Source organism: Spodoptera frugiperda, chromosome 23, assembly GCF_023101765.2.
Source record: "Spodoptera frugiperda isolate SF20-4 chromosome 23, AGI-APGP_CSIRO_Sfru_2.0, whole genome shotgun sequence".
Classification (NCBI taxonomy): Eukaryota; Metazoa; Arthropoda; class Insecta; order Lepidoptera; family Noctuidae; genus Spodoptera; species Spodoptera frugiperda.
Genome location: NC_064234.1, coordinates 13,597,990 through 13,623,699, shown reverse-complemented (window position 1 = coordinate 13,623,699; position 25,710 = coordinate 13,597,990). Strand labels below are relative to the sequence as shown.

Genomic DNA, 25,710 nt, shown 5'->3' with positions numbered 1-25,710 from the left:
AGCTGTGGACTATTATGGGCTATTGATGTTGATGTATTTTACAAATGCAAAATAGTTTTAAAGGTATTTATAAAAGGTTTTTGAGCTATTATGTATAGCTATGTTTATAAATAGTTTATAGTTTTAGAATAGTGCGTGTGTGGGTTGTGTGCATTATATTGTAACTGCCGTACTCAGAGACATTTAATGATTACTTAAACTATTCCCTAGTTACGATTTTGTTCAGAAAAAATGTTAAGGACTGGGTTAATTAGAGAATCATTAAATGACTCTGAATACGGCGGTAAATGTGATTTATATTAGTATTTAGTACCCTACCGTCTACCAACTGACGAATTTGTTAATTTTAAGAAATATTTATAGTAATATATATTGTTTTTGTACGTTTTAATACCAATAAATGATGCTGTATTTATGTTATTTTGTTTTGATTTTTTTTATATATTTTTCGTGACTTCATCCACTTGTAAAACTATCCTTAGGTATACTAATTTAGTAATTTTAAATTCCCTATTTTTGTAGACTTTTGTTTTAACAATATTAGATTTTGACAAAACAACACCAATTTTACAATATACTTACTATCTAGGCAAAAATAAACAAAAGGTAGGTAAGTAGGTAGTACCTAAGTAAACAAAAAGCTATGCTATTTTTATTCTTGAAAATACATAAATCAGTGAACCATGATGGCTTACACTTATTTCCCCAAATCAATAAAACTCACAAATAAAAACGGTATTACGTCAATCTTGTGTACACCTAAAGGGCATAAACACGTATTGGAAAGTGTTCGCGACTTCTTACAAACTTTCTCCCTACGCCGCTTGTTTATGGTCAGGGCACGAAGCCTCCACTTTTTGCTAAGTCGAATGGCGACTCGAAAGCGACATAACTACATGCCTGCCTAGGTACCCATTGGTATTCTTGAAGTTGCCTGTCTGACGACGAAATTGCGAAAATTTATTCACAATAATTTTATTTATTACTTTTCGTGCCATGGAACGAGTTTTGCCTTTAGCATCATGGCCGCCATTTGACATTTTCCCGCTTAAATTGTTTTGTTTTCTGAAAACAAACGCGTAAAATTCCCGCGTACGTACCTAATAATTGATTGTATTGTTCATTATTTTCCTTGTCTGATTTATTTACCTGTGGTGTCTAAATAAATATTTCAATTATTTAATTCTGTTGACTATGTACATAGTTCTATCATTAGAACTTAAGATGGGATTTTTTACCATGTTTATTTATGAGTTTCCGATATTTCGGCACTGTTGCAAGCGCCATGATCACGGATGAGATGAAATATCGAAAACTCATGGACATAAATAAACATGGTAAAATCCTGTCTTAAGTTCTAATGATAGTGTTAGTGACCATGTTAGTTTAAAAACTTATAATTATGTAGGGTCGGGTGTCTCACATTGAACCAGGCAGCTACATTTAACCACCGCCGAATCTCGAAAATGTGACATTGCTAAAGTGCGCTAATTTGAGTAAAAGAGAGGTATTTACGTTCCATCCCTGCCCACTAGTTTACGTGGCGATCGCGAGCAAAGTGTTTTTATAAGGAGCATTCGAAAGCAAACTGACTCAAAAAGTAAGTCTTTTTGCAAATTCAATTCTTTTTTAGCTTTTTTCGATTAAATAATATCAATTTAATTATATATACATTGTTTTCTATGGTTAGTTAGCAATTAAAAGCGCTATAATTCGTGTTTTTACGAGATTGATGTGCCGGTAAAATATTGAAGTTAGTTATCAAAACGTGGTGTGTCTCACAGTGAGCCACCTGAGGGTGGTACACATTGAGCCCTGGAACATTACGTACATCCCAGTCACTAAATGAGTTTATTTAAAGAAATGTTTTTAATTTGTTATAAAATGGTGCGAAACGAAGTGTTAACAAGAAAAGTGGTGGGCATTTGGCTGGCAACATGCTTAAAGCCCTTAAACTGCACAGGTGAAAGTATTCGTATAAGATTTAAAGTGATTTTAATAAAATTAAATATAAGGCTGATTATTAGACTGTTGAATAGTTTGTTTTATAATAAATAAAAATTGTATAATTCACTATTCCTGTTTTTATTATGCTCACAAAGTTTTTCGCTTTGATTTTGCTTATAAATGGAACTAGAATACATAAAAATAAGGTGGCTAAATGTGGACCATACCCTGGTTAAATGTGTACCACCTGGAGTACTCATTGAACCAAAAATCATTTTTCATGAAAACCTTGTTTACACCGAAACTAAAAGGAATATGAGAAATTAATGTTTTACAAAATTAAAGCTAGATAAATTTGCTAAGTATACACAAAAAATTAAAGACATTGATTGAAAATCCAGCCCACTATGAGACTTTGAAATTTACCTGGTTCAATGTGAGACACCTTACCATACATAGTTGTTTACTAAAGCACGTGAGTATCTAGTTCGATTAAACCAGTCCTCATTATCATCTTCTTCAGCTGGAGTAGAGAGAACTTTACCTTTATCCCCAGCAGGCTTGGAAGGCGGTTTGGCGATTCCACTAGCTAGAGCTACTTCATTACTGGTGTTGGTCTAGAGACTAGACTAGTCTCTGTTTCAAGATAGACACACCAGGACGAGTCAACTTTTGTGAATTCGACTACTACCACTGAACTGACTGTACTAAAGATAAATTGTATCGCGCTACAATTTATCTTTAGTACAGTCAGTTAATGTAAGGTGAAATATTTATTTAGTACGGTAATTGGTTCGTCTAAAATATGACACCCTTTTCCAAACTAAAGCTTAGAATTTGTCATTCTTTATAATATATATCTACTACTGAAGTACTCTTTAGAATAAAGTAAGAAAATACGAACAAAAAAATAATGATTTGTAGTAACAAAATAAAGACTGGCACTGGCTTATACTTTGTCGTGGATAACACATAGGATTTTTTTTATATTTTTCTGATATCAGCTGAAACCTTGCTGATCACCTGGTGACACTTGGATGTCGACTTCTGGAACATCCTGTATGCGTAGTTAATTATTTACCAACTCACTAAAAATACGTATAACTTGAAAAGCTGCTAGTTTTAAATCAAATCCTTGCACCAACAACACAAATGCACAAAATAATTTTTAATCACTAAATAACCAAGATTTTATAGAAAAAAAATACCTTCATCCAAATCCACTGGAATCCTGTTGAGATGAAACGTGCGAGCGGGATAGAGAATCGTTTTAGGTGCGAGTGTAAGCGAGAGAGACGACAGGTGAATGAGGGGTCATGGATAGGACTACCATACAGCGCCGAATTTTATCGAGACTTTCGATACGGACAAGGACAAAGGACTTTTAGTATTTATTTTTATTTTGTGTTAACTTCTTTGAATTGATCGATACTCATTATTATCATTCTTAATATTTTAAAGAAACATATAATATATTTATCGTAAGCAATTTCCTATTGGGAAAATAATGTGAAAAAATAAAGCTCCGATGTAGTTTCACTCACAGGAAAATATTGGAAAATGATTTTTTAAGGAGACTGCGTCAGATATTTTCTAATAAGGAATACCTACCAATTAAGATATTTCTTATGAAACGTCAGCGTCTACGCAATACTCTAAATAGGTAAAGTACGTAAGTAAGAAACTGACTCAACGTGAACTCCCAGATGGTCACCCTAGCATGATTCATGGAACCCGAGCGGGGTGCGGGGGGAGGGGGACGCACGGCCGCCGCGATCTCTATCTCTTGCTTATTTTCTTTAGTAGCATTTCCAACGTAAAAGCAGGTGGTCACGCTCGCGCTCCGCTCACATAAACAAGTAACCGCGAGTGACATAGTGCGATTGTGTGTGAACATATACCAACAGTGTGTACAATTCATTCAAGATGGGATGTGGAACGAGTTTTGTGAAATATGTGCTGTTCTTCTTCAACTTGGTGGTCGCGGTGAGTTGGGGAAAGGGCGGGCTTCCAACCGGTTTGTTTGGATCGTGTTCCGGTAGACGGCTGATGGCTTGACCAGCCAACAGTGAAACTGACGCTACGTTTGACCACCAACAACTATTGAAAGTTCATAAACGCATCACACATGTGGCTACACCTATTTTTGCAAATGTCAGAAGCGAAAGCTAACGCGATCTTCTAAAATAGTTTTGAAACGATCATTTTACAACAAATTACGCACGGGTGAAGTAAAAAAACCTTAGCTATTTCATCTAATTTAATTTCCAAGTTTGTTTTCAATCAGATTCGCGTAATTTTCTTTTAATAATCTTAAAATAACAAGTAGGTACAAACTTTACCTACCACATCTTCTATTTCTGTCTTTCGTAAGCAATAAGACCGAGATGGAGAACGTCTCTCCGTCTGGTGTAATTTGAAGATGGAATTCGTAGGTACAAGCTAAACCTTTGGTATCATTCAATAATACGTTTTACAAGTACTAGTAGGTATATTTTTGTTCTAATTGGTTTTTAAAACAACCGTAAAACATAGAAGGTAAACTCATACGAAGTAGCATTAGGTTATAGGTAGGTTTTAAGTAGTTATTATTCATACTTACCTACCTAAACCCTATAAAATTCTAAAAGTACCTAACCTCAAGTAACCTACGCTTGGTAGTTGCGTGCAACAACATAAAAGTTGTTAAATAGGTATTTTACTCGATGTTAATAATTAGTTACCTATTTTAAATGAATTAAAGTGCAAGTTTATTACGATACCTATTAAAATCAAATGTAGTTTTTACCACAATACATTTAATTTTATTTAGAGCTTTGAATAACATTGATCATTACAAATGTACGGGTTTGATATTTGTATGAAATACAAAAGATGCAACTATAGTAAGTACTAAGTACCTATAGAAGTATAACCTAAGTACTTATTCTGATACCTACTGGCTAAAGAGTAAAATAAGTATAGGGAAACTACTGGCCCAAGAAACCAGTTGTACTGCTAACATAAATAAGTTTTAAATAGTTCTGACATATCCAGATGATTCATAAACAATGCTACCAGTTATTGCTTATTACATTCGACCACCTTATACGCTGCTTCATAAGTTCTTAGTCAATGCCACAGACAAACAATATGACATCATGCTATGTTTATAGTTAAAAGGAGGTTCGTTAGGAAGAACCCGACTCTATGGTTACACAAAGAATGTAATCTCATGTTTAATCTGTATCTCTGCATTTTTGCCTCGTATTGTCTTTCGTACGTGTCTGGCAGAATATCGTAAAATAATGTTTCGTATTTAGTCACGTAGCGAGTCAAAGGCTGATTGGTTAGTATAATATCGATAAATCTGTCTCATTCTAATTTGGTGAAGGCAGAATATTGAGGAATCTAAACCTTTTTTGAGGGGGCATAATCATCCAATGACTACTCCCGTCTTGAGCGAGGCGCGAGGCAGTATCAGACTCTTACTGACTAAAACAGTCACATTTTAGGCAAGGAATCTAAACTTTGGATTGAGCTTTTAGCTTTATACAGCGACATATTGACGAAGAATTTCGCATGACCATCGATCCCTGTTTACTTACGATAAGGATGCCATTTATTTGTCCTTCAAATACAACTGTGCGTTGTAAAGGACTAGTCAGGGCCAAAGAATCCGTACTTTATGCCTTGATATGAACAGATGTACAAACATTAGTAACGTATTACTGTCATCTTGCCTACAGCCTGCGTTTCATTGAATGCTACATGGTCTGGCCTTGGTTCACGGCTGCTTGCTACTACAATAATTACATTTAATACCAAGTTACGCGCTGGTGCTGCTATGTATGACAAAGACCTATTTTTAATGTTCATTCGATAAGAATTTAACGAGCAGTTTTTTACAATTTGAAAGGAAATTGGAATTTTGATAAAGTTTTGATGTGAACACCATTAAAAAGTATTCAAAAAACCTTAATGTTAGTATTTGACAAAACCACACCGGTATCTGTGAGGTTAGAGGTCCCTTTGAGGTTAGTTCAACGTGGTCAATCTAATCGAATCACAAAATATGTGAAATAATGGTTTCCGCAATCCTCGGAATATTTATTGACCCAAAAGAATGTGTTGTCCCATTTAGAACAACTAATTAACGACCCAACACGAAAATGGATCCTCTATTGAGAATACTCGTTTCATTAATTACCTTTAAAAGCTTACATTTGTTGGTAAAAATATCTATAGCAGGTTCTTCGTTCATTTGTTAAGCAGTTTTAGTGAACCATTCGTTTATATCTACATTTGTTTGGGCTAAACTGGTGGTCAACTTATTAATTTTCTTGGGAAACTAGGTCAACAATGAGGATTGCGTGATAGCAGTCAATTTTCCTTACTCATTCACCCCCCGAAAGTCAACAGGTGAATTCATTGAATAATTAATGAAGTGATACTGTCTTGTTTTGGACATTTTCTCATCATATTAGTTGGATGGAACTGTAATTCTAAAGTAATCAACAGACTGTTATAGTGTCGTAAAGTTTTTAGTCTCCGCAATTAAGCGTAACACCAGTAAGCGGCACCAAGGCCACCAGCCACTACATTTTACGTCTCGCAATCCAATAAAATAAGTATGTACAGATTTTACGATAACTCAGATATACTTTACTCGTATTTTCCTAAGAAATGGGTCAAGGAAAAGTCCCTGGGCTGCTTTCGAAGGATAACTGCGAACGTGATCGTGACTCAAGGCTAGAATTTCCCGAACTTTATCCTTATGCGTGCCGTAATCGGAGCCAAGACTTTTGTAGCAATAAACCTTGTATTTTCACAATTTTCTCATCAAGCAAGGCTAAAACATCAATAGGAAACAATAACAGTTCTTATTTAATGTTCCTATCTTACAATATTCATGCCCTAACAAGGTTCTTCGCGTAATAAAGTTTACAGCTAGTGATTAATCAGGATATTTCGTCCCATTGTTAGAGCAATAAAGTCATCGTTGACTATACTGGTATAATCCATGATATTCAAACATGGTACACGTGACCTGCCCCGAGGTGACATCATCGCCCGACCGCCTTTGCCGCCTAACCGGCGCCCACAACACTTAACATGCTTGCCCTTACTATAGCAGACGTCCTTTGCTTTTTATTTCATAATATTCGATCCTTTTTGGTAGTTCGCAGTATTTAAATGGAAATTGAGCACGTTGCCTTGTTTGTTATCTCATGAAACCATTTCCGATTTGAATTAAACGGAATGTAGTAACGTACCGATTCGGTTTCTTGAAAACGTTTAGGTAGTAGACGGCAAATAATTTCGGTTGGAGTCCAGAAAAAGAAACTGGTTTTAAAACTGGTTTCTCGTATGCGAATGTTGGCAACATCCAGTGTTGATGCAATAGTTCTTTTTGTAACAAACGTACGCCCGCGGACGTTGCACAGTGCAGGTACAAACAGCCTTGTATACGTGCGTTTCTCTTTGGAAATCCTCAGGGATTGTTTGATAAAAAAATGTAAAAGTTACCTAAATCAAAGGTTAAATAAGTTTCATTTTGCTCTGTCACGTGTCGTTGGTATTCATTTGAAAGAAATTCATGAGTATGACTGCTTCGTTAGTCATTGGTTCACAAGCGTGACGGTCGGTTGAGGAAAAAAGTTTTCGGTTTTTCTTGCCGGGAAAAGCACCTAAGAAATCTTTGTATTGTACGCCCTTTTTGCTTTGCCTTATTGCGTCCGCAGAAAAACAACTTGAATAATTCTAACAAAAAAGCCATCAAAACTGGAAAAAGGGATTTGATGGGAGCACAAAACCATGTTAACGTTCATTCTTAATAACATTTGGTACAAAAAGATGAATTGACACCATTTGTATTGGACCATAAGCTAAATATCTGTGATGTCTAGGAACTCTGCAGATAATTCATTGGGAGTAACCGCACATTAGTCATGGGACGAGAATCTTTGCAAACAAATTCGTATAACTCTATTTTGACATAATCACACAAGATGAGATCACGTTCTATATCTTTACTTTCCGTTTCGAATATATGAGTGAGTATCTTTACAGACGAGTCTCTGGTGTAATATATAATTTTGCACCTCTTACATAATAGTCTTAAGTTTTGATGTTCGCATTACGTTGATTTCTATAGTAAAAGTCGATATTTGTTGTTAAAATCTGTAGTGTTTCTTGGGAAAGTATTGATTAAAAAATACAGAATTCATGGCAGTTAGTTGGATGGTATTCCATTTGTTTTGGATCTGGTGTTCTATGTGTGTAACCTCCCAAAAAATAATTAGTTACCTGTAAAATAAATACATAATTAATTAAATACATACAAAATTAACAAAAAATACGTTTTATAAACGTAAATACATAATGTGGAGAAACAACAATATGGAGAAACAGAAAAGCTCTAACTACTAGTTTAAAGGACGTAGGCTGCGCGAGCGACGTCGCCGCGTCTGCGCACGCTACTCATGATGAACAGTCCTTCTGTGACTCGAAACTAGTAGGTAGAGCTTTTCTCAATATATTTACGTGATTTTTAGTTAACCTAAAACATGTTAAAATCGACCGAATTCCAAACTTATGAGCTATACTGTAGGTACCATCTGCCGGATATGGCAGAATTAAAAATGATATCGGTGGTTTTGGTATTTTCCTGTTCATGTAGGTGCGTTTACAAACATAATCACATGACAACACCCAGAGCGGGAATCCCAACTTTGGATCACACAAAGACATCGTTCCGAGTGTAAATAGGGACTTGAAATCCGGATAAATTCAAAAACCCTTGAAGTAGATTAGGTACCACACATTCAAGTAGGTATAGAAAATCTTTTACCATTATTGTCAGTAGAAAATAGTCAATATACCTTGTAAAGAAAAACTGTAAGTACCTAGTAAATATAGCCATTTGTAATGTATCTATAGGCGATGGCATTGGAACTAGTGTTTGGTACAGAATATTAATGTGTTGTACAATGCAAAACCAGTATAAACTGACAGTCGAATGTGCGGAACGATTGTTAAAAGCGAGATCATGATAAATTGGTTTTGTATAGCTTTAAATGTAGCCCTATGTACTCAGTAGCTCAGCAGGCACGTGACCGGCTTGTAATTAGATTAGCTTCCTGCTACATTTGCTTTGATACGTTCCAAACACCAATAGAACCTTTTACGCATTGTTTGGTTTCAATTTCAGTGTAAAAACACTTAAAATTACTCTGAAATAGACATCTTATTAAAACTAAGTATTTTCATATCATTAATTTCGTTTAATAGATTCCAAGTATTGTATAACTATTCAAATTATGTTTATTTAAATCTAGATTGAATTCATTACAATATTAACGTAACGTATTTGTAGCGCAACATACTTAGTTAAATGAAATTTCTTTTACCATACTTTTGTCACACACACACACACACACACGTGTCATTTAGTAGTCACCAAAAATAACCGTGCAAAAATAGACCTTATACAAAATAACTTCCAAATACATTTCCTCGCGAGTGAGGCGTTATGTTTAATGACTTCACACAGATCGCCATGGTGCCCTGTCTATGCCCTCCGCCCTCCTTCCGTCATTGTCGCCCGGTCACCGACCTCACTTATGCAATCCTCCATAGTACACCTGGTGTAGGCTGGGTCACGCACGTTGTGTAACTTCGGAAGATTTGCTCATGAATTTTTGGCTTTTAAAATTTCATGCCATGCTGTGTGGACCGTGAAATTATGCGGCGAAGATTGATTTTAGCTTGGAGATTATCTTAATAATCTATTTTATATCTTCTCACAGTTTTTTTGTTCTCATAATTTTGAGTGTTACGTTCTTGGTTTTATTACTTACGGTTATGTAGTTTTGTCCGTCATTTATTGTAGATCTTTACACACATACACATCCATTAGTCCCTCTAATTCTTACCTTCGTAAAAATGCTTCTTTCTTATATCAGTGTACACACAAAATTCATCAAAATCAGTTCAGTGGTTTAGGCGTGAAAGCGTAACAAACTTAACAAACAAACAAAGTCTTTGTCGCACTTAAAATAATAGCTAGGACAATAGAAGTACAAAGGAACATCAGAGACAACAAAACAGATGTACAAATCCTTTATCTAAACTTGTACTAAACTGTCTTTGTTGAACACAAAGCTAAAATGATTAACAACTTTATTCTTAGCACAAGAGAAAACTCATTACAGTACTCGTACCAACTCTACGTCATCAATCATCATCAGTATGTCAGATTTGTACTTGATCGTTAAATTGATTTCGGAATGATCGACAGCTGCAAATCTTGCGAACGTGGTTTACGAGACGAGTTACATAAACAGTAAATTCTCGGTTCCTGTTATAAGCCAGAAGAAAGACTACAACTTCTTTAAAACAACGATTTGAACTAAATAACCTTGATCGAAGATACACGCGTTCTTTTTCGAAATCATATTCGTAATTCAGGAAAGCAAACAAATGATTATATTCGCTGTTGTTACAGAAATCTAGGTCGATGGAATAAAAACATTCACTACCGAGCGTACAGCTCATAAAACTGGGTGACGGCCTATTATTAAAAGCAACCTGTTATTATTATTAGTGTTCAACCTTCCGTAACAACTAAAGGGTGCTTAATGACAGACAGAAGGGGAGACAGGTATTACATGTTTCCCAAACATTTGGCCAGACAGACTTACGTATGAGTTTTTAAAGTCATTCTGTTAATTGAAGACATGACGAAGCTACAATGAAATTGCCAAATTAACGTAATACGTTGTAACATGCTGTCGTGAGAATTAAAATAGATATGTCCACATCGACTTCATCTTCATCTATTTTAGTTTAAATGACACAGCATGAGATCGGTACTAATGATTCGAGTTGATTTGACACCTGTTTCTGCCCTGCCACGCCTAGTAAGCTAATGTGAATGTAAGCTAGCAATCGGGTCTATGCAATATCAATACTTTTTAATTGGCATGTAAATGCTTGTCGCTATTTACGTAGCGTATTTGCGTGTTTAAAATCGTGTGATAAGTAGAGTAGCCAACCGTGTCAAGTGTATTTGGGTCAACGAATCAATATTCCCGTGTTCACATTAAAAATTATTTAGTGTAAAGTATATTTTCTTTCATGTCAACTCCACAATTATAACAAAAGCGTTGCAGCGGCTGGCAAGTTGCCGATTCCGAGGGAATTCCGGGTTATACGCTCTTGAGTCATAAGTGTTTCGAGTCTGGCCTCTCTACAGGTAAATGTCCTAGGATATTAGACTAGTTCAGTAACCGGACGAAATGATAATTACATTGGCACGGCACCGTTATCAATACAACCGTTATTCCTTAAATAAATATGGCCGTTCTGCATACGCTCTACGCAGAAAGGTAATTCGTTCACTTTTGCAACAGTTATTTGTCGTGACAAATAATTTAACGACTTTCTTTCATGTCCAATTCAATCATTCATTTTTGTATTTTTTGTTCCATGGCCTTAAAACAACAAATTAAAGTTTGACTCGTGGAACGTTACACAAACTGCTTTGATAAAAATTAATTACATAAAACACGAGTATTTTTTTTTTTCAAGTGAATGCGATCATGGCTGCCGTTTCATTACGTAACATGTGCACAGGATTACTCAGCTGCCGTATATAATCTATACAGCGTGTGCTGTAGTTATGCAAACGCAGCCGCCTGTGAAATATCTCGGCCACGGCATGCATAACCATACGACTTTAAAAACGAGACGTGTTAAAAGTCGTATTCACGATAATGAAAGGGGGTCGGCAACAGGGGCGTTTACCTCACGCCACGAAGTGTTTTCAAAACAAAAAACGTTAGGGCGAATAGTATTTACTTTCTGCATTAATTTAGAACTGTTTTAGCTGGAAAATGTTCAAGTGCCCGTGACGTAAAATATAATGCTTTTCTTTGGCATAGAGTTATAAAGTAAATAAAAAATAGAACTTACAATTGCATTGGTACAGTATATAAAAACATTCCTAGTTACCTCTGACGCGTCAAGCGAGACGCCTCCATGTCTGACCAATGACCTCAAAGAATGGAAGAAGGAAATTGGATATGGACGGTGGAGAGTCAAGTATACTTCCGCATGGCAGCAGGGAGTGGTACATTATCTCACCACCAGTTTTGATTTAGTATAGGAGAACCTCAAGACAATATCTTGACACAAATCATAAAAATCGATCATAATAAAATTCGGTGGCGTTCAGTCTGTTGACTGTTACGATCTTTTATCAAAACTGCTCTAAAATCTAGACAAGTCTTAGCCAACATTAAATTGACTAGTTTAAAATGGGTTAACAGCCTCGCACATATGATTGATCAAGTTGGTGTGACAATTTGCTGTTCGAGCCACAAAAATGGCGTCTGTGTCTGGAGGTCCCATGAGCGAGCAACAGCGAGTCTCCTTGATTAGTTTTAATTTCCCTTATCGCCACCAACGATGCCAATGTTTGTATTTCATTCCATGTCCAATTAAATGAAACTTTAGAAATTAGACTTTGATAAGGTTTTAAGATCGATAAACCTACATTTTAAGCGGTTTTAATTAAGAACTTTTGGAACTCACAGTTAGATTTCTGATATTTAATTGAAGAATTTTACTGGAAGATTGGCTAGGTTTAAACTAATATCTGCTATTTGTTAGATCAAAAACTAAATAAAAGTACTCGTATCATTCTACAATTAGGAAATTCCACTTTACATTAGATATTCTTCATTGTCGCCAACAATAAATAATGTATAGAAGCCAATCGCGTTACCGAGAAGGAACTGTGAATGCAAATTGTCGACACTTCCAAGCTATGACAACAGCTTAAGTAATACGAGGTTAGTTTAGCCTGTAGGCATTGCGATAAAGACCTAACTAGCTATCTAGGTAAGACCAGACCAATACAATGTTGTAGTGGGCGTTGCGTTGCTAGTAAGATATTCAGATACTAACAATCTAGTATTAAACATATGATGCCTAAAATGCAAATAAGACTCATGTACCTACGTGTAGATGGTGAGTCAATTACACCGAATTGGTTTTGGAATTGTACATCATAATCATTATTAAGATCGTTCTCTGCTGACCGAAAATCTCGTAAATCTCGATAAGAGGGGTTTACCATAATCCCCCAGAGGCCGGTGGCAAGTTTGGGGTCCTGCCAAGTCTGAGGACCAAACTTGGCAGGCTGCTTGAGGATCACAGTTAGGTCTCTGAAGATTTAGAGAAGAGGTTTGTCTGGTCGTAATTTTAGGACATATCCAGGTGTCAAATTAAACATGAACAACTTTTTTATAATGGGAAAATGCACAATGACTGTAAACAAAGTATTTAAAAGCTAAATGATACTATAGTTGGAATAATGACTGAACCACTCAATGACCAGACAAGACCATGATATTTGATAACCTTTTAATGCGATGAGTGGTTTTGACCGAATAACGGGCAATTGTTCTGATAAAGTCGATTAATAACCATCTGAAATCGAATCGTTCGATATCACTACGTTTCAAATATTTTAAATTGTGTTTAATGTTTAGTACCCTTAGTAGGAGTTTGCTTTACGTTTAAAGTAATCGAAATGAGAGCGGTTCGGTGCTCTAAATTGGTTGGTTTATATTCGCACTGGCCAATCAGAGCGCCGAACGTGCTCTCGTATCGTTTTCATTCGACGTCAAGTAAACTCATACTAAAGGCCACACCAACCTCACACCACAATAACATTTGTCACCACTGCTTATTCTTGTTGCGGATGTCGTAAGAGATGACTGAACAGACCAGGTACCAGTGCTCTCAGTAAAACTAGACAATTAATTATTACCTATGACACGAAGGCAAACCCTCTTATTCAGAAGAGGCTCAAGGTCCAGTAGTGAACAGTCACGGACTATTGATAAAAATATTATTAACCCATGCTTTAAGCTAATGTGATCCGGAAAACGGCAGACTGTCTGTTTATAGTATTTGATGATACATAGTTATATCACGTCTAGACTGAATATGACCCTGTAAATGACACGATTAGTCCGATAAAATTGTGCAAGCGTTTCCTGAATCAGATAGCGATGTTGTCATGTGCATATAATATGTAAATATCCTTATTTGTTAACTGAAAAATCACGGTTTACTCACGTACATTAATGGAGAAAAGTTCTACTCGTTTCGAGTCATAGAGGGACTCTTCATCATGAGCAGCGTGCGCAGCCTACGTGCCGATTTGTTTTTTGAAAATTTAGTATGTCTCACGAGAGTTATTATAAAAATATTCTTATTTGTTTTGAAAGTTAACATCTTACTATAAACGGCAAGCTTTTTCTTCGAAATAGACCATATAACTACACCACTGTTTTGCACTTTAAAAAAATATATGTTTTCGTATGTTTAGCAACTGGTAAGTGCGCCAAATCGTGATTTTCTCATTATCAACTTTCAAAAAGGAACTGTAGTTTTTGATGTGCTAAAAGAGATATTTGAAAAAAAAAGGAGAGGTCCGTTCACTGCCAATAAAAGGTGCCTTCACCTCAAATTCACAATAATGTTGCAATAAGGGGCCAATATGTTACTCATTGACACACAAGTTAAAACAATTTTGATAAACTTAAGTTGCAGATATACCTATCACTGACATCGGAATCTGTTACATTACTTCATCAAGCGAGAGGAATTCTTATCAACTACTATAAATTAAAAAAAAAATAGGTTAAAAAACATAATACATTTTTTATCATATAACAAGGTCAAATGTGATCTGTGTCTACACCAACATACGATATTTTTAAATATGTACATACATGTGTAAGTCATTAATTCAAATTACGTAAAAAAAGTTACGCTCTAATTACATAACCTTAAAACACTAATGCCATCTAGCGGTTAGTTTAGTAACGAGAGTAGATTTTATTGATGAATGATGACCAATGTCCATGTTTACTGATCTTGTTAATTAATGGAATTATCAAGTAGGTATTTAGTTATTAGTTACGTGTCACGTAGATTTATTGCAACGGACATGTTTTGTTTTGTCTTAAGTATCTACGTGATTAGATACTTAAAGGCATTATAATCAATAATCATGCAGAAACTCAGAAACATAAACCTATTACATGGGACTTATCTCATAAATGGTGAAAAGTGGGTGTACATTGTACAGTGGCCTTTATACCTTCTGGGATAGAAGGCGATACGAATCTTAGAAACATCACTATTAAACTTTTCATCGTAGATAATAAATTAATATTATATTTTCGAATCATACTGCATACTTTTATAAATACACAACAGTTTCCTGACGGCCTAAATTGAATGTATTTTATAACAGGCTACCTAAAAAGACTAGACTAAAAGCAGATACTGAAATTATATACCCTTCGCTAAAAACCAGCTTAATTAAATATGGCGGTAATTATGAAGCCTTATGAGACTTAATGAGACATTAGCTCATCAGTTTAGTGCCCTTTTATCGACAATTAGCAAGGTGCGTGTACATTATAAAATTCTCTCAATACCATTAAACAATACAGATGCAAAAATTGTTAAAATACCTGCATAAATGTCTCAAACAAATAAACTCTATTATGCTGGCAATATTTGGTAAACAAGTACGGCAGATGTTGCCATTTACACGTGTTATTGGTTTTTTTTACACTGGCAACACTTATGAAACATCTGGCCTTTCTGACCGTTTGTTATGAAACATCTTGAGGCTGCAATAATGTATTGAAGGGAAAGTAAATGTATCTTATGTTGTTTGGTTTGATTATGACTTTTGTTTGACAAGTAATACACTTGAACTGTTGCTTTTGTTGAACAAGAAAGAAGGTAGATTGATTTGTCTCCTTATAAACATCCATCCGCATATACTCCAGTTCATCCGTGATCATGGCACTTGCAACAGTGCCGAAATATCGGAAACTCAAAGAAATTAATAAACATGGTAAATGTCCTAAGTTCTAATGATATTGTTAGTGACCATGTTAGCCTAAAAACTTAGGTATATTGCTTTTGTTTTCTACGTGCTAAGAGAGCTAATGATTCTGTATTTACCAAACAGCATTATTTAATCTACTAGGTCCGTTCTTGCGAAAGCTAGGTTATCGAATGTTATAACATTCACATTAAAACAGATCACGTATATTAATTCGGATAATAAACCCGGAAATGATGACGCCATGATACATTTTCAAACGTGGTCTGCAACACATTTGTAATAACTAGTTGTTACCTCTGGTGTTGTCTTATGTACTTAGGCTGTGATGTCCACTTACCATAAGATGGACCGAAGGCATTATATTAGTAGCTAAGTACTTAGCTTCTTTTTTGATGGGGGAAAATCATCCAATGACTTCTCCCTTCACTTCACCTTGGGTGAGGCGAGAGGAAGTGTCAGACTCTTACTGACTAAAAATTCCTACTCCTGCTTTTCGATTTGGAGCCCCGGTAAACCCGCTAGATAGTCCGCAGCTCCGGGTCTAGGTACTTAGCTAGTATAAAAGTCGCGTAAACAATTAGGTGTTTGAACTACCCGCATTATAATCTACACCTATTATACTATCTCGACTATAGTTTTATTCCAATGAAAACCACAAATAGCCACCAACAAACACACTCGTACTAGTCGGTTCCATTCGTTCATGTTTTCATTCGATTCGAACTCGGTACAAGCGTCGAAAGGGGGTCAGTGTGACGTCACGACGTAGGAAATAACATGACAGCGCTGCGAGCTCGTGAGATCAGATGGGGCGTTGATTGATGGTAATTAGGTCATTAATATGCATTTATGTACACTTGTACTTCGACGGCGAAGTTGCTAGCGACTCTAGCGAGTAGCTGACTAGCATTTTGTCACCAGGCCCTAATCTTCCCGACATCATTGTAAGAACAGACGCAGGGACTGCACATTTGAAGAGTTTGGGTAACTGGTAAACCTGAATGTTTTTTAAACTGATATCCTTGAGGATAGCAGGGTTGACCCTGCCAAGCGTGGAGGATACGCCTCTTTGCTAAAGTTAGACTTCTTTATTACTTTTTAGAGAAAGGGTAATGTCACGTAATGTCCCTTCTATTGGACTATGGTCCAATAGACCATAGTCCGCTCTTACTAGGGTCCTATTTTAAGGTAAACTCCATGAATTAATTTTTCAACTATTCCAAACTGTATAGAATTTCATGAAATGTTAGCTGGTACTTAGCTAGCTAGCATCAATGACATTAATTAATTTGACTTTAACAATAATAGTTCTACGACCTTGCTTCTTGACCAGCGTTTCATATCATAACGTGAATGTAACCATTTTAGTTATATTTTTTCTCATCACCATGACTTTGCTCTGCTCTCCATTTTATTATTGTTTTAAACAATAAACAGTTGAAATTATGGCCGTGAGAATCGTTCCTATTTTTGTTCCGGTTTTTTGTGTGGATATTATTGTTGAAAAAAAAAAACATGTGTATAGTACCTACTTCTATTCGGAAATAGGAACTGTAATTATTTGGTCAAATTAAATGTTAAATTAAGATTTAGATATCGCTACTAATATCTACCTGTGAGTGAACTCATGAGGAAATATTAAGTCTTAGAGATGAGTAATACACAAACAGGTACAGACCAAATGATGCTAAACAGGTAATGCGAAAAACCCAATAACATTGAAAACATTGGTTTCTCACAACTTGTGGTAATCACATAAAACAGATAAAAAACCTATGTGACGTTCTTACAAACATTTTCCGTCAAACACTTTAGAAAAAAAAACCTATTAACGCAGATTCCACAGCTATCATTAATTACGCATAAAAGTTATTTAAAACCGACCTCCTGACATTGATCCCACATGTTCAGTTAAGCTGGTGACCCCAAAACAGATAAGACAGGGAACATAACATCAACATCATTTCATACTCTTGTTTTCGTTTTACTAAAATAAAACCACGATGGCCAACGTAACACGTGCTCGGTCAACAGCTCGAAACTATTTTCGGAAGCCAGCCATTAAATCGACACACCACTAAAGACTTCGTAAGCGAATACAGGAATTAAATAAAAATTACAGATTATAAAGAGCTATTCCGACTGTATAAGATAAGCTCAAAACACTAGGTGCCAAAAGACAGAAAAAGAATCGGTCTTTGCTAAAAAAAAAACTACCAATTTTTTTGCTCTTTGTATATTTTTTTGGTCTAAAGATAAATTATGATCGCACGTTCCTATTTTGCGAAACGTAATGAAGAATTTAGAGGTCATTGTCGTATGGTGTTGTAAGACTTGTAAAAAGAATAAAGTTGTTTTACTCTTTGTAAATATTGTAATAATTTTGAATTATCTACAAACTTACTAAATATAGTCAAAAGACTAATATTATAATTTTGTAAACTTAAACCCAGACCGTAAAATTCTAATTCAGTTTGACGTATCTTTGTAACCAAGCTAAACAAAACAAAAAGACGTCAGATTTCATTTAATTTAAATAATAATACAATTATGCAATGTTTAAACATTTAAAATACAATACTTTGAGCCAAACAAAAACTGAATACATTACGAACAACACTGCGGTCTGTGATTGCATCAATATAAGATTTGGTAGGCAATTATAAGGTGGAGTTTCTTTTGGCAATACCATTATGCTCCATGACCGTGACCTCATAGATTAGGTGGTCAGATAGCCTACTTGCGATTGAGTCATCGACGTAAACCAACAAATGGTCAAGGCACTAAATAAATAACTCATTCGTAAAATTGTATTAGAAAAAAATTAAAGCAGTTTGTTTTTCTGCGTTCTCACGTGACTGCCTCGTTTGTTCGGTCGTTGCAAGTAAAACGTGAGTGCAAAGAGTCTCCATGTTTGATTCAGGGGTTGGGAAAAATGCTAGTTTTAAAGGACTCGGTTTTTTATAGGTTTAGTAGAAGCTCAATCTAGGATTGTGTATGGCAATAGTATCAGGTCGATGTACTTGATACTATTGCCATTACATACTCGTAAAAACTGGTATTTGAAAAACTAGGCGTTTCATTGTAAATTGGTCACTTCTAGCCTTTCATGGATTAAGAGACACTTAAAGACTTTATGTATGTAAAAAAATCTAATATGTTTTGTTGGATGAAACACCGAACAACGTACAACGTCATACTCAATAGGAAGTCTAACCTCAGGTTTTTGTGAAGATCTTACCCAATAGTAGATTGAAGTAAACTTTTTGTTCATTATCATAAAGCCTTTTTTGTACTGACCTCACTTCTTGTTGGAAAACACGCGTTCTTTTGATTCATTAATCGACCAAAGTAATAAAGAATTTTTCGGTTTCCAAATTTTTCGTAATACGCTCGCTCGCGTCCTTAATAAATGGAAAAGTTACAATGTAATCAGCGCGTAGGTTTTTAATATTGTATTGTATACGTCAATTGAACCCAAATTTTCCAGATTTTCTCTTCATAGTTAAAACCAAATGAACTATAATTCTGCCCTCTGATGTTCAATCCAATTTTTATTTGTGTAAAGATAGAATATTGCAAAATAGGACACAATGCCATCTGTATTTATTATCCTTCAACTACTTCTACAATAAAATATCTCGTAATTTTTAAAATTAGAAATTACCTCGTTGTTGGTTGTGTCAATGCCACTCAGCTTGTCCAAACGGAAACGACCTACATACAAACGTAATAGATGTTATGTTTATTCTCATAATTTATTTATTGATCGATTGATTGTTCTGACATATAATACAACACACGCTAGATGTGTATAGAGTCAATAAGTTCGATACTCAGAATTATCCAGTAACTAGGCTACGAAGTTTAGGATCACATAATTGCAAATCCTAGCTACTAGTGTAGTAGCGTGTTATTGGAGAAGTCTGCGTTTGACTACTTGTAACTTGTCCCATTACTTCTTCATTCTTCCCTTATTTTTAACCGATTTCGCAAAAAAGGAGGAGGTTCTCAATTCTTGTATGCTAAATTTCCATTTTCTTCCCCAGCTCCTCGGCCTAGCGGTGATAGGTATTGGAGTGGCGGTCCAGTTGAACTGGACGGTTGTGAAGGATGAGCTGAAGTCACACTTGACGGTAGCACCATGGGTGTTCATCATCATAGGAGCCATCATGTTCGTGATAGCCTTCTTCGGTTGCTGCGGAGCGATACGGGAGAGTCACTGCATGGTTGTCACGGTATGTCATTGCCTATGTATTTTTTTAATGGTCTACTCCAGTTATTATCATGAAACGAGGGTTTCATTTCATTTCCACAAAGATTTGTTGTAAAAACTACAAAGGTATCTAGTAAATGTAGGCAGTCAAAGGCAAATCAATAAGCTTTGGTCAAACACGAAGCAAATATATTTCAGTTTCTATTGACAAACACATCGAACAATACAATGCTGTGTCACTTTGACACTGGATCTGCGGTTCTTCTGCGAAACGAAATGGAATGTAAACCGTGAAGTACATCCGTTTTGCAGTGACACATACAACTACATTATACTGTGGGGTGTGATGAGGCGATATTTTATTAATGCAGACTGAAGTCATTGTAGAAGTACCAATAGATCAATAGTTTGTTGTTAAAATTGTAATTATAAGAAATACAGTCTCGACTAGCCCTAATTCGCTAGTGGCGCCATCTATCCGAAATCATTTGTAAAAGACTACAGAATAATTCAAATTCAACACCTTATTGTGTCTCCTTTTTAGTTAAAACTAAATTACTCTTTGTTACAGTACGCTATCTTCTTACTGGTGATAATCATCGTGCAAGTGGTTATTGGAGTCCTATTGTTCGCCTACGGGGACACGATCAAACAGAGCCTCGTCAACTCCGTCAACGCACTCTTCGACAAGAGGTCCAGCGCTTCTGTGGACAAAGCTACTGATGCCGTCATCAACAACATCCAACAACAGGTAAATATGAATTCTTTATAAGCTCGTGAGACAATTTGAAACTCTGTTTAATTGCGCCATTGTTGATGGCGATGGATACATGATGGCGCAATCAAACAATAGGTTAGGCATCTGTAAATGAGCTACGGACTGCCCAGCAGGTTGTGGGGCTCCGGCTCGAAAAGTAGGTGTAGGAAAGGGGTGGCTTTTAGTCAGTAAGAGTTTGACAGTCTCTCTAGCCTCGCCCTAGGTGGGAGAAGTCATTGGATGATTTTCCCCCTTAAAAAATGCATCTGGAAATGGAATGGAATAATTTATCAACATGTTAGAGTTGCATCACCACTTTACTCTAGTATTCTGGTATCAGTTGCATATGGCAGCTGGCGCATACCACCTTTTTTTTTACTTCCACCAAAATTCCTTTAAATTTTACATCACCTCTAAACCATCTCCTTACTCACAATTCCAGTTCAGCTGCTGTGGTAAGAACGGTCCCCAAGACTACGGCATCAGCATCACCCTGCCCGACTCTTGCTGCAGCACCACCAGCACCTTCGGCCGCGCCATCGGAGACAAGTGCACCATCGAGGTCGCCAACCGAGGCTGCTCCGGTGTCATCTCCGACTTGTACGAGAAATGGAACAAACCTATTGCTGGAGTCGCCATCGGAATCGCCTGTATTGAGGTGCGTATTCAAACTTTTTTATAGCTTATTTAGTTTATTGAACTACCTTACCCCTCGTGTATGAGAGTCATGATGTTTGGGTAGGGATTGAGACAATACTGATTGGTTAAAATATGACTTATTAAGATTGATCTGTGAGTGATCGCATCATTCGTTGACTATTATTTTTGTCGTTAAGGCTAGATGAAATCATTAATTCTAAGACTTTTTATGTAAAGTGGTTACGTTCAGAAGAACGAATTATATCACTTCCCTCCAGTCAAGAAGGATATAATACATCATACATTATCAGAGAATTCTGATTAATACTCAACATCTCTTATTTCTCGGTTAAGATTTGTGAGGACTAATCTCGTTAGGAACGTGATAATTTAAAGCAAATGATTTAAAAAATACCTCCTTACTAATACAAGTTGTTGTTTATGTTCCAGGTGGTCGGAGCGCTGTTCGCGCTGTGTCTCGCCAATTCCATAAGAAATATGGACAGAAGGTCTCGCTACTAATATTTTGTACACTTAAACTGGTACCTATGAACACTATTTTTTTTTGGTTCTGATTTTTTTTTATTTGTTAACTAATTTTGTGAGCGGACTGTACACTGCATGGCTGATTGATTTTGGGGACACGAATTAATAGCAAGCACAAATGCTACTTACAGCGTTCGACATTTGAACGATAACGATTATTTTTAAATCATCGATTTTTAGAATACGACTATTATTTTTAAAAGATTCCGTTCTTTTCTCAATTTTAATTCTAAGATTCTGATAAGAGATGGCGCTAGAAGTAGCATATAATAACGCCTTTTGAATTTCACTTGAGATTGTGTCCAAAGGGTGAATCTCAAATATTTGTAACTGCCATATAAATTGCTTGATTAAATCAAGTGTTATTCACGTTAAGGCTAAGTTATACGATAATATAATGCAAACTTTATCAGAATTACGCACTACAATACAATACCACCATTTATTATACATCTAGTTACATATTTTACTGATGGTATAATACCTACATGCCACGTTAAAATATTTAAGTTATGCCTTAAGAAGATGTAGAATATTATACAATAATACAGTCAATAAATAACTTATAAAATACTCTTTAATACTTCAATATACGTAAAAATAAGACATCTCCCTCTAACTCCCTACGCGGAAAAGAGACAAAACAGTGCGTAATTCTGACAAAAATGTATGATATTAAAACTGCAGCTGTGTATTTAAATTATATAACTAATATATTAACGCTTTTAATCACATGTAACCTGCTTCACTAACGGTATCGCGCAATTACTTTAAAAACTAACTTTTGTATATTGGACTGTCAATACCCGTGACGTCACGTAATATTTGGTTTCAAGACAAATTCCAGCAACATAACTATTATTATAGGAAGTAAAAAGCTTAGTATGAAACAATTTTATAAAGATTTAATTGATGTAATCACAGACAACGCATTTAATAACTTCTAAAGTCAATATAAAATATTTCCATTCATATTGTATCCTGCTTTAGCTTCTTGTTAAAAGTTAATAAACTAGTGAAGCAATTTCATGCTCTAAATCACTGGATTACGAAAAAACTCGCATTTACAACAATATAATACAGAATTTCGACATTGAAATTATTATAAAACATACATTAATTCATTTAAATATAAAGTCTCATCAAAATAATCATTTCTTAATCTAATTTATATATATTTTAGACATATTACTATATGCTTTTATATTACTCGTAGCATTCATGATTAGCTTTCGTACTGTGGCCTATTTAACTCGAAAATAATCTTCTTTCATTAAAAATATTAATAATAAAGAGTCTCTTTAGATGTTAAAACTTTTTAAATCATATTTATCTCTTTATAAAGCTTCGATCTAAGGAATCTCCATTTATTTTTATATATGTAAAACATTTAGAATCTTGCTATGTGATATTATATTTTCATAAAACATGTTTAGAAAACCTCTAGGTGCGTAAGTTTATGAATAATAAAAATTGAAATTAACTTTGTCGACTATCTTATTTTTAGTTTTGACTTTGATAAAATATATAATTATATGTGTCCATTATTAGACTTTTTAATAGTTATTTTGTTAAATATTTATTGAACACTGCACAGACTTTAAAGTGTAAACTATCTTCGTTAAATGTTTGTGCCAAATGAAAAAAAAGAGATGTCATGTTCAAAGACATTAATTTGTTTTTTTCTTTGGATGTGTGGAGTTATGGAACAGTAGAGACAAAGAGAGTTGTGCCTTGCACTGATTGACTTGATAGAATTTTGTAATCAATAAAGAATGTGTGTAAAATTGTTTGTTTTACTAATCACACCTCTAGTTTTAAGGCCCAATTTTCAAGCTGGCAATCCCCAAAGCTTTAAATATTGCACAAAATTATATTTACTGGAATTGTTTGACCAAAGCATGATCTAGGTAAGTCACGTTTTGTAAATAAAAATACTAATACGCATGTTTGTTTGTAATTATGTTGTATATATAAACTTTTTGTTTGCCTCGTAATTTTTTATTCAAGTCGCCTAAATGTGGAAGTTATTTTTATAAAAACGAAAAGCAGAATAATTTCTACTTATTATTTATAAAGAATTTCAGTGAGAAGGAGACTTTGTTAGAGTTATTTTCTGTTGTACATTTTATTTTACTAATTTTAGTTATTTTTATTATTTGGTATGGAAGGTTAAATGGTTAGATTAAAGAAGTAATTAAGTTGTATATTAATATTTATGTTTGTACCTTAATTTAATTGTTTGTGTTTTAATCTCAAACGGTACCAGTGTTCGTAGATCCAATTTAAAAAGTAGTTTGTTTTTATGTGTTTTTTGTTTTCAGAAAAATGAACAAATACTGATGATTTTATTTTGAAAATTTCAGGTATGTGTAAAACGAAGACGTCACGAAAATATACACATTCGAATAAGAACAATATAAATCAACGACAGATACAAACAAATACATAAGCTACTTATGTACAAGTTAAGTTAAGATTAGCTTGGTCTAGCGCAAGTCCCACCTTTTCAAAAAAATACAATTTTATTATAGGAACAGTTTACTTTCGTTTTCTATTTCATTTTCACAAAAAAATAAATATTATGTAATCTCTATTCTGACCTGATTTTTATCTTTTAGATTTTAGACTTTTTTATGTTTCGACAGACGAAAGTAAACTTTTCCGTGCGAGTTAACTTTTGTAATACGATACGTTGTTGTATTTTATCGTGTATTCTACTAACGTCAATATAATGTTGATCCCCTGTAGATGTCTACCGCGCTGTACCTTACCATTACAATTAGTTAATCATTTTCTTTTGTTGCACCATTTAAAATTATAAAGTTTAAGTATGTACTGTTAAGTTAGTTAAGCGACTGTTTGTTATAAACAATAGAAATTATATTAAATAAAGTATTTTCATAGATCGGCGTTATTGTGTAAGTACGTCCATTTTACATAATGATATTAAAGTGTTAAAATTTTGATATTTATGCATTTCTATTATAGTATATTATATAGTAAGGTTTTATTACACGTTTCACAAGCCTGTGTAAATAGTAAACGATGTCGGGAGCAAATGTCTGTTTATTGTATTTTGAATCTCTTTTGTGCATTTCTGATGAAACTGCTTTTGTGGATGAAATATATTGTATTGTATGGAATAAATAAATTTTCTACTTCAACATCTTGTTTTATTTACTCGCGTAGCTACTTACCTGATGACTATATGCAAGGAATGGACAAGAGGCACTATAACTCAGTTGGAAATAACAATGTCGTGGGTTCGAGACCCATCCCAGCTCATGCCGTTTGGATTGTAGGTATTTAATTGTTATTCAATTTCTACAGTGATACACACTGTAGAAATCACTGATTCTTCCTTAAGACATATGATGATTAATTATTATTGTATGCCACTGTCGAGGACTAGGGAAAGCCTTTGTCCAGCAATGGACGTCTTCTGGCTGTTGATGATGAAGCTGTCATTGTATTATACAATTAATGAATATGGGAAAAGTAGATACTTAAATCACATCTTTACGTAATGGTTCCACAAAAAAAAACAATCTACATTTAGTTATGTTCTATCATATAAATCTACACCCAGGTACCCTAATGACTTTTAGATTGGCCACTTAAAATGGGCCTACTCTCTTACAGTACTTTATTAGGTACCTATAATTTATCTATGTT

The 25,710-nt window shown here is 34.9% G+C and overlaps 1 protein-coding gene across 2 annotated transcripts; it reads left to right on the top strand.

Annotated features, from left to right (window-relative positions):
* Nucleotides 1–3,733: 3,733 nt before the first annotated feature.
* On the top strand, nucleotides 3,734–25,199 carry LOC118266774 (23 kDa integral membrane protein). 2 transcript variants are annotated; one of them, XM_035580318.2, is made up of 6 exons: nucleotides 3,734–3,933; nucleotides 19,924–20,112; nucleotides 20,662–20,841; nucleotides 21,290–21,505; nucleotides 21,937–21,995; nucleotides 24,399–25,199. In XM_035580318.2, the coding sequence occupies exons 1-6, from the start codon at nucleotides 3,874–3,876 to the stop codon at nucleotides 24,406–24,408; spliced, it is 714 nt and encodes a 237-aa protein (XP_035436211.1). In that variant the 5' UTR covers nucleotides 3,734–3,873; the 3' UTR covers nucleotides 24,409–25,199. The 2 variants fall into 2 exon arrangements, with proteins under 2 accessions (XP_035436211.1, XP_035436210.1); XM_035580317.2 differs by having other exon boundaries at nucleotides 3,745–3,933; nucleotides 21,937–22,028.
* The last annotated feature ends 511 nt before the right edge of the window (nucleotides 25,200–25,710 follow it).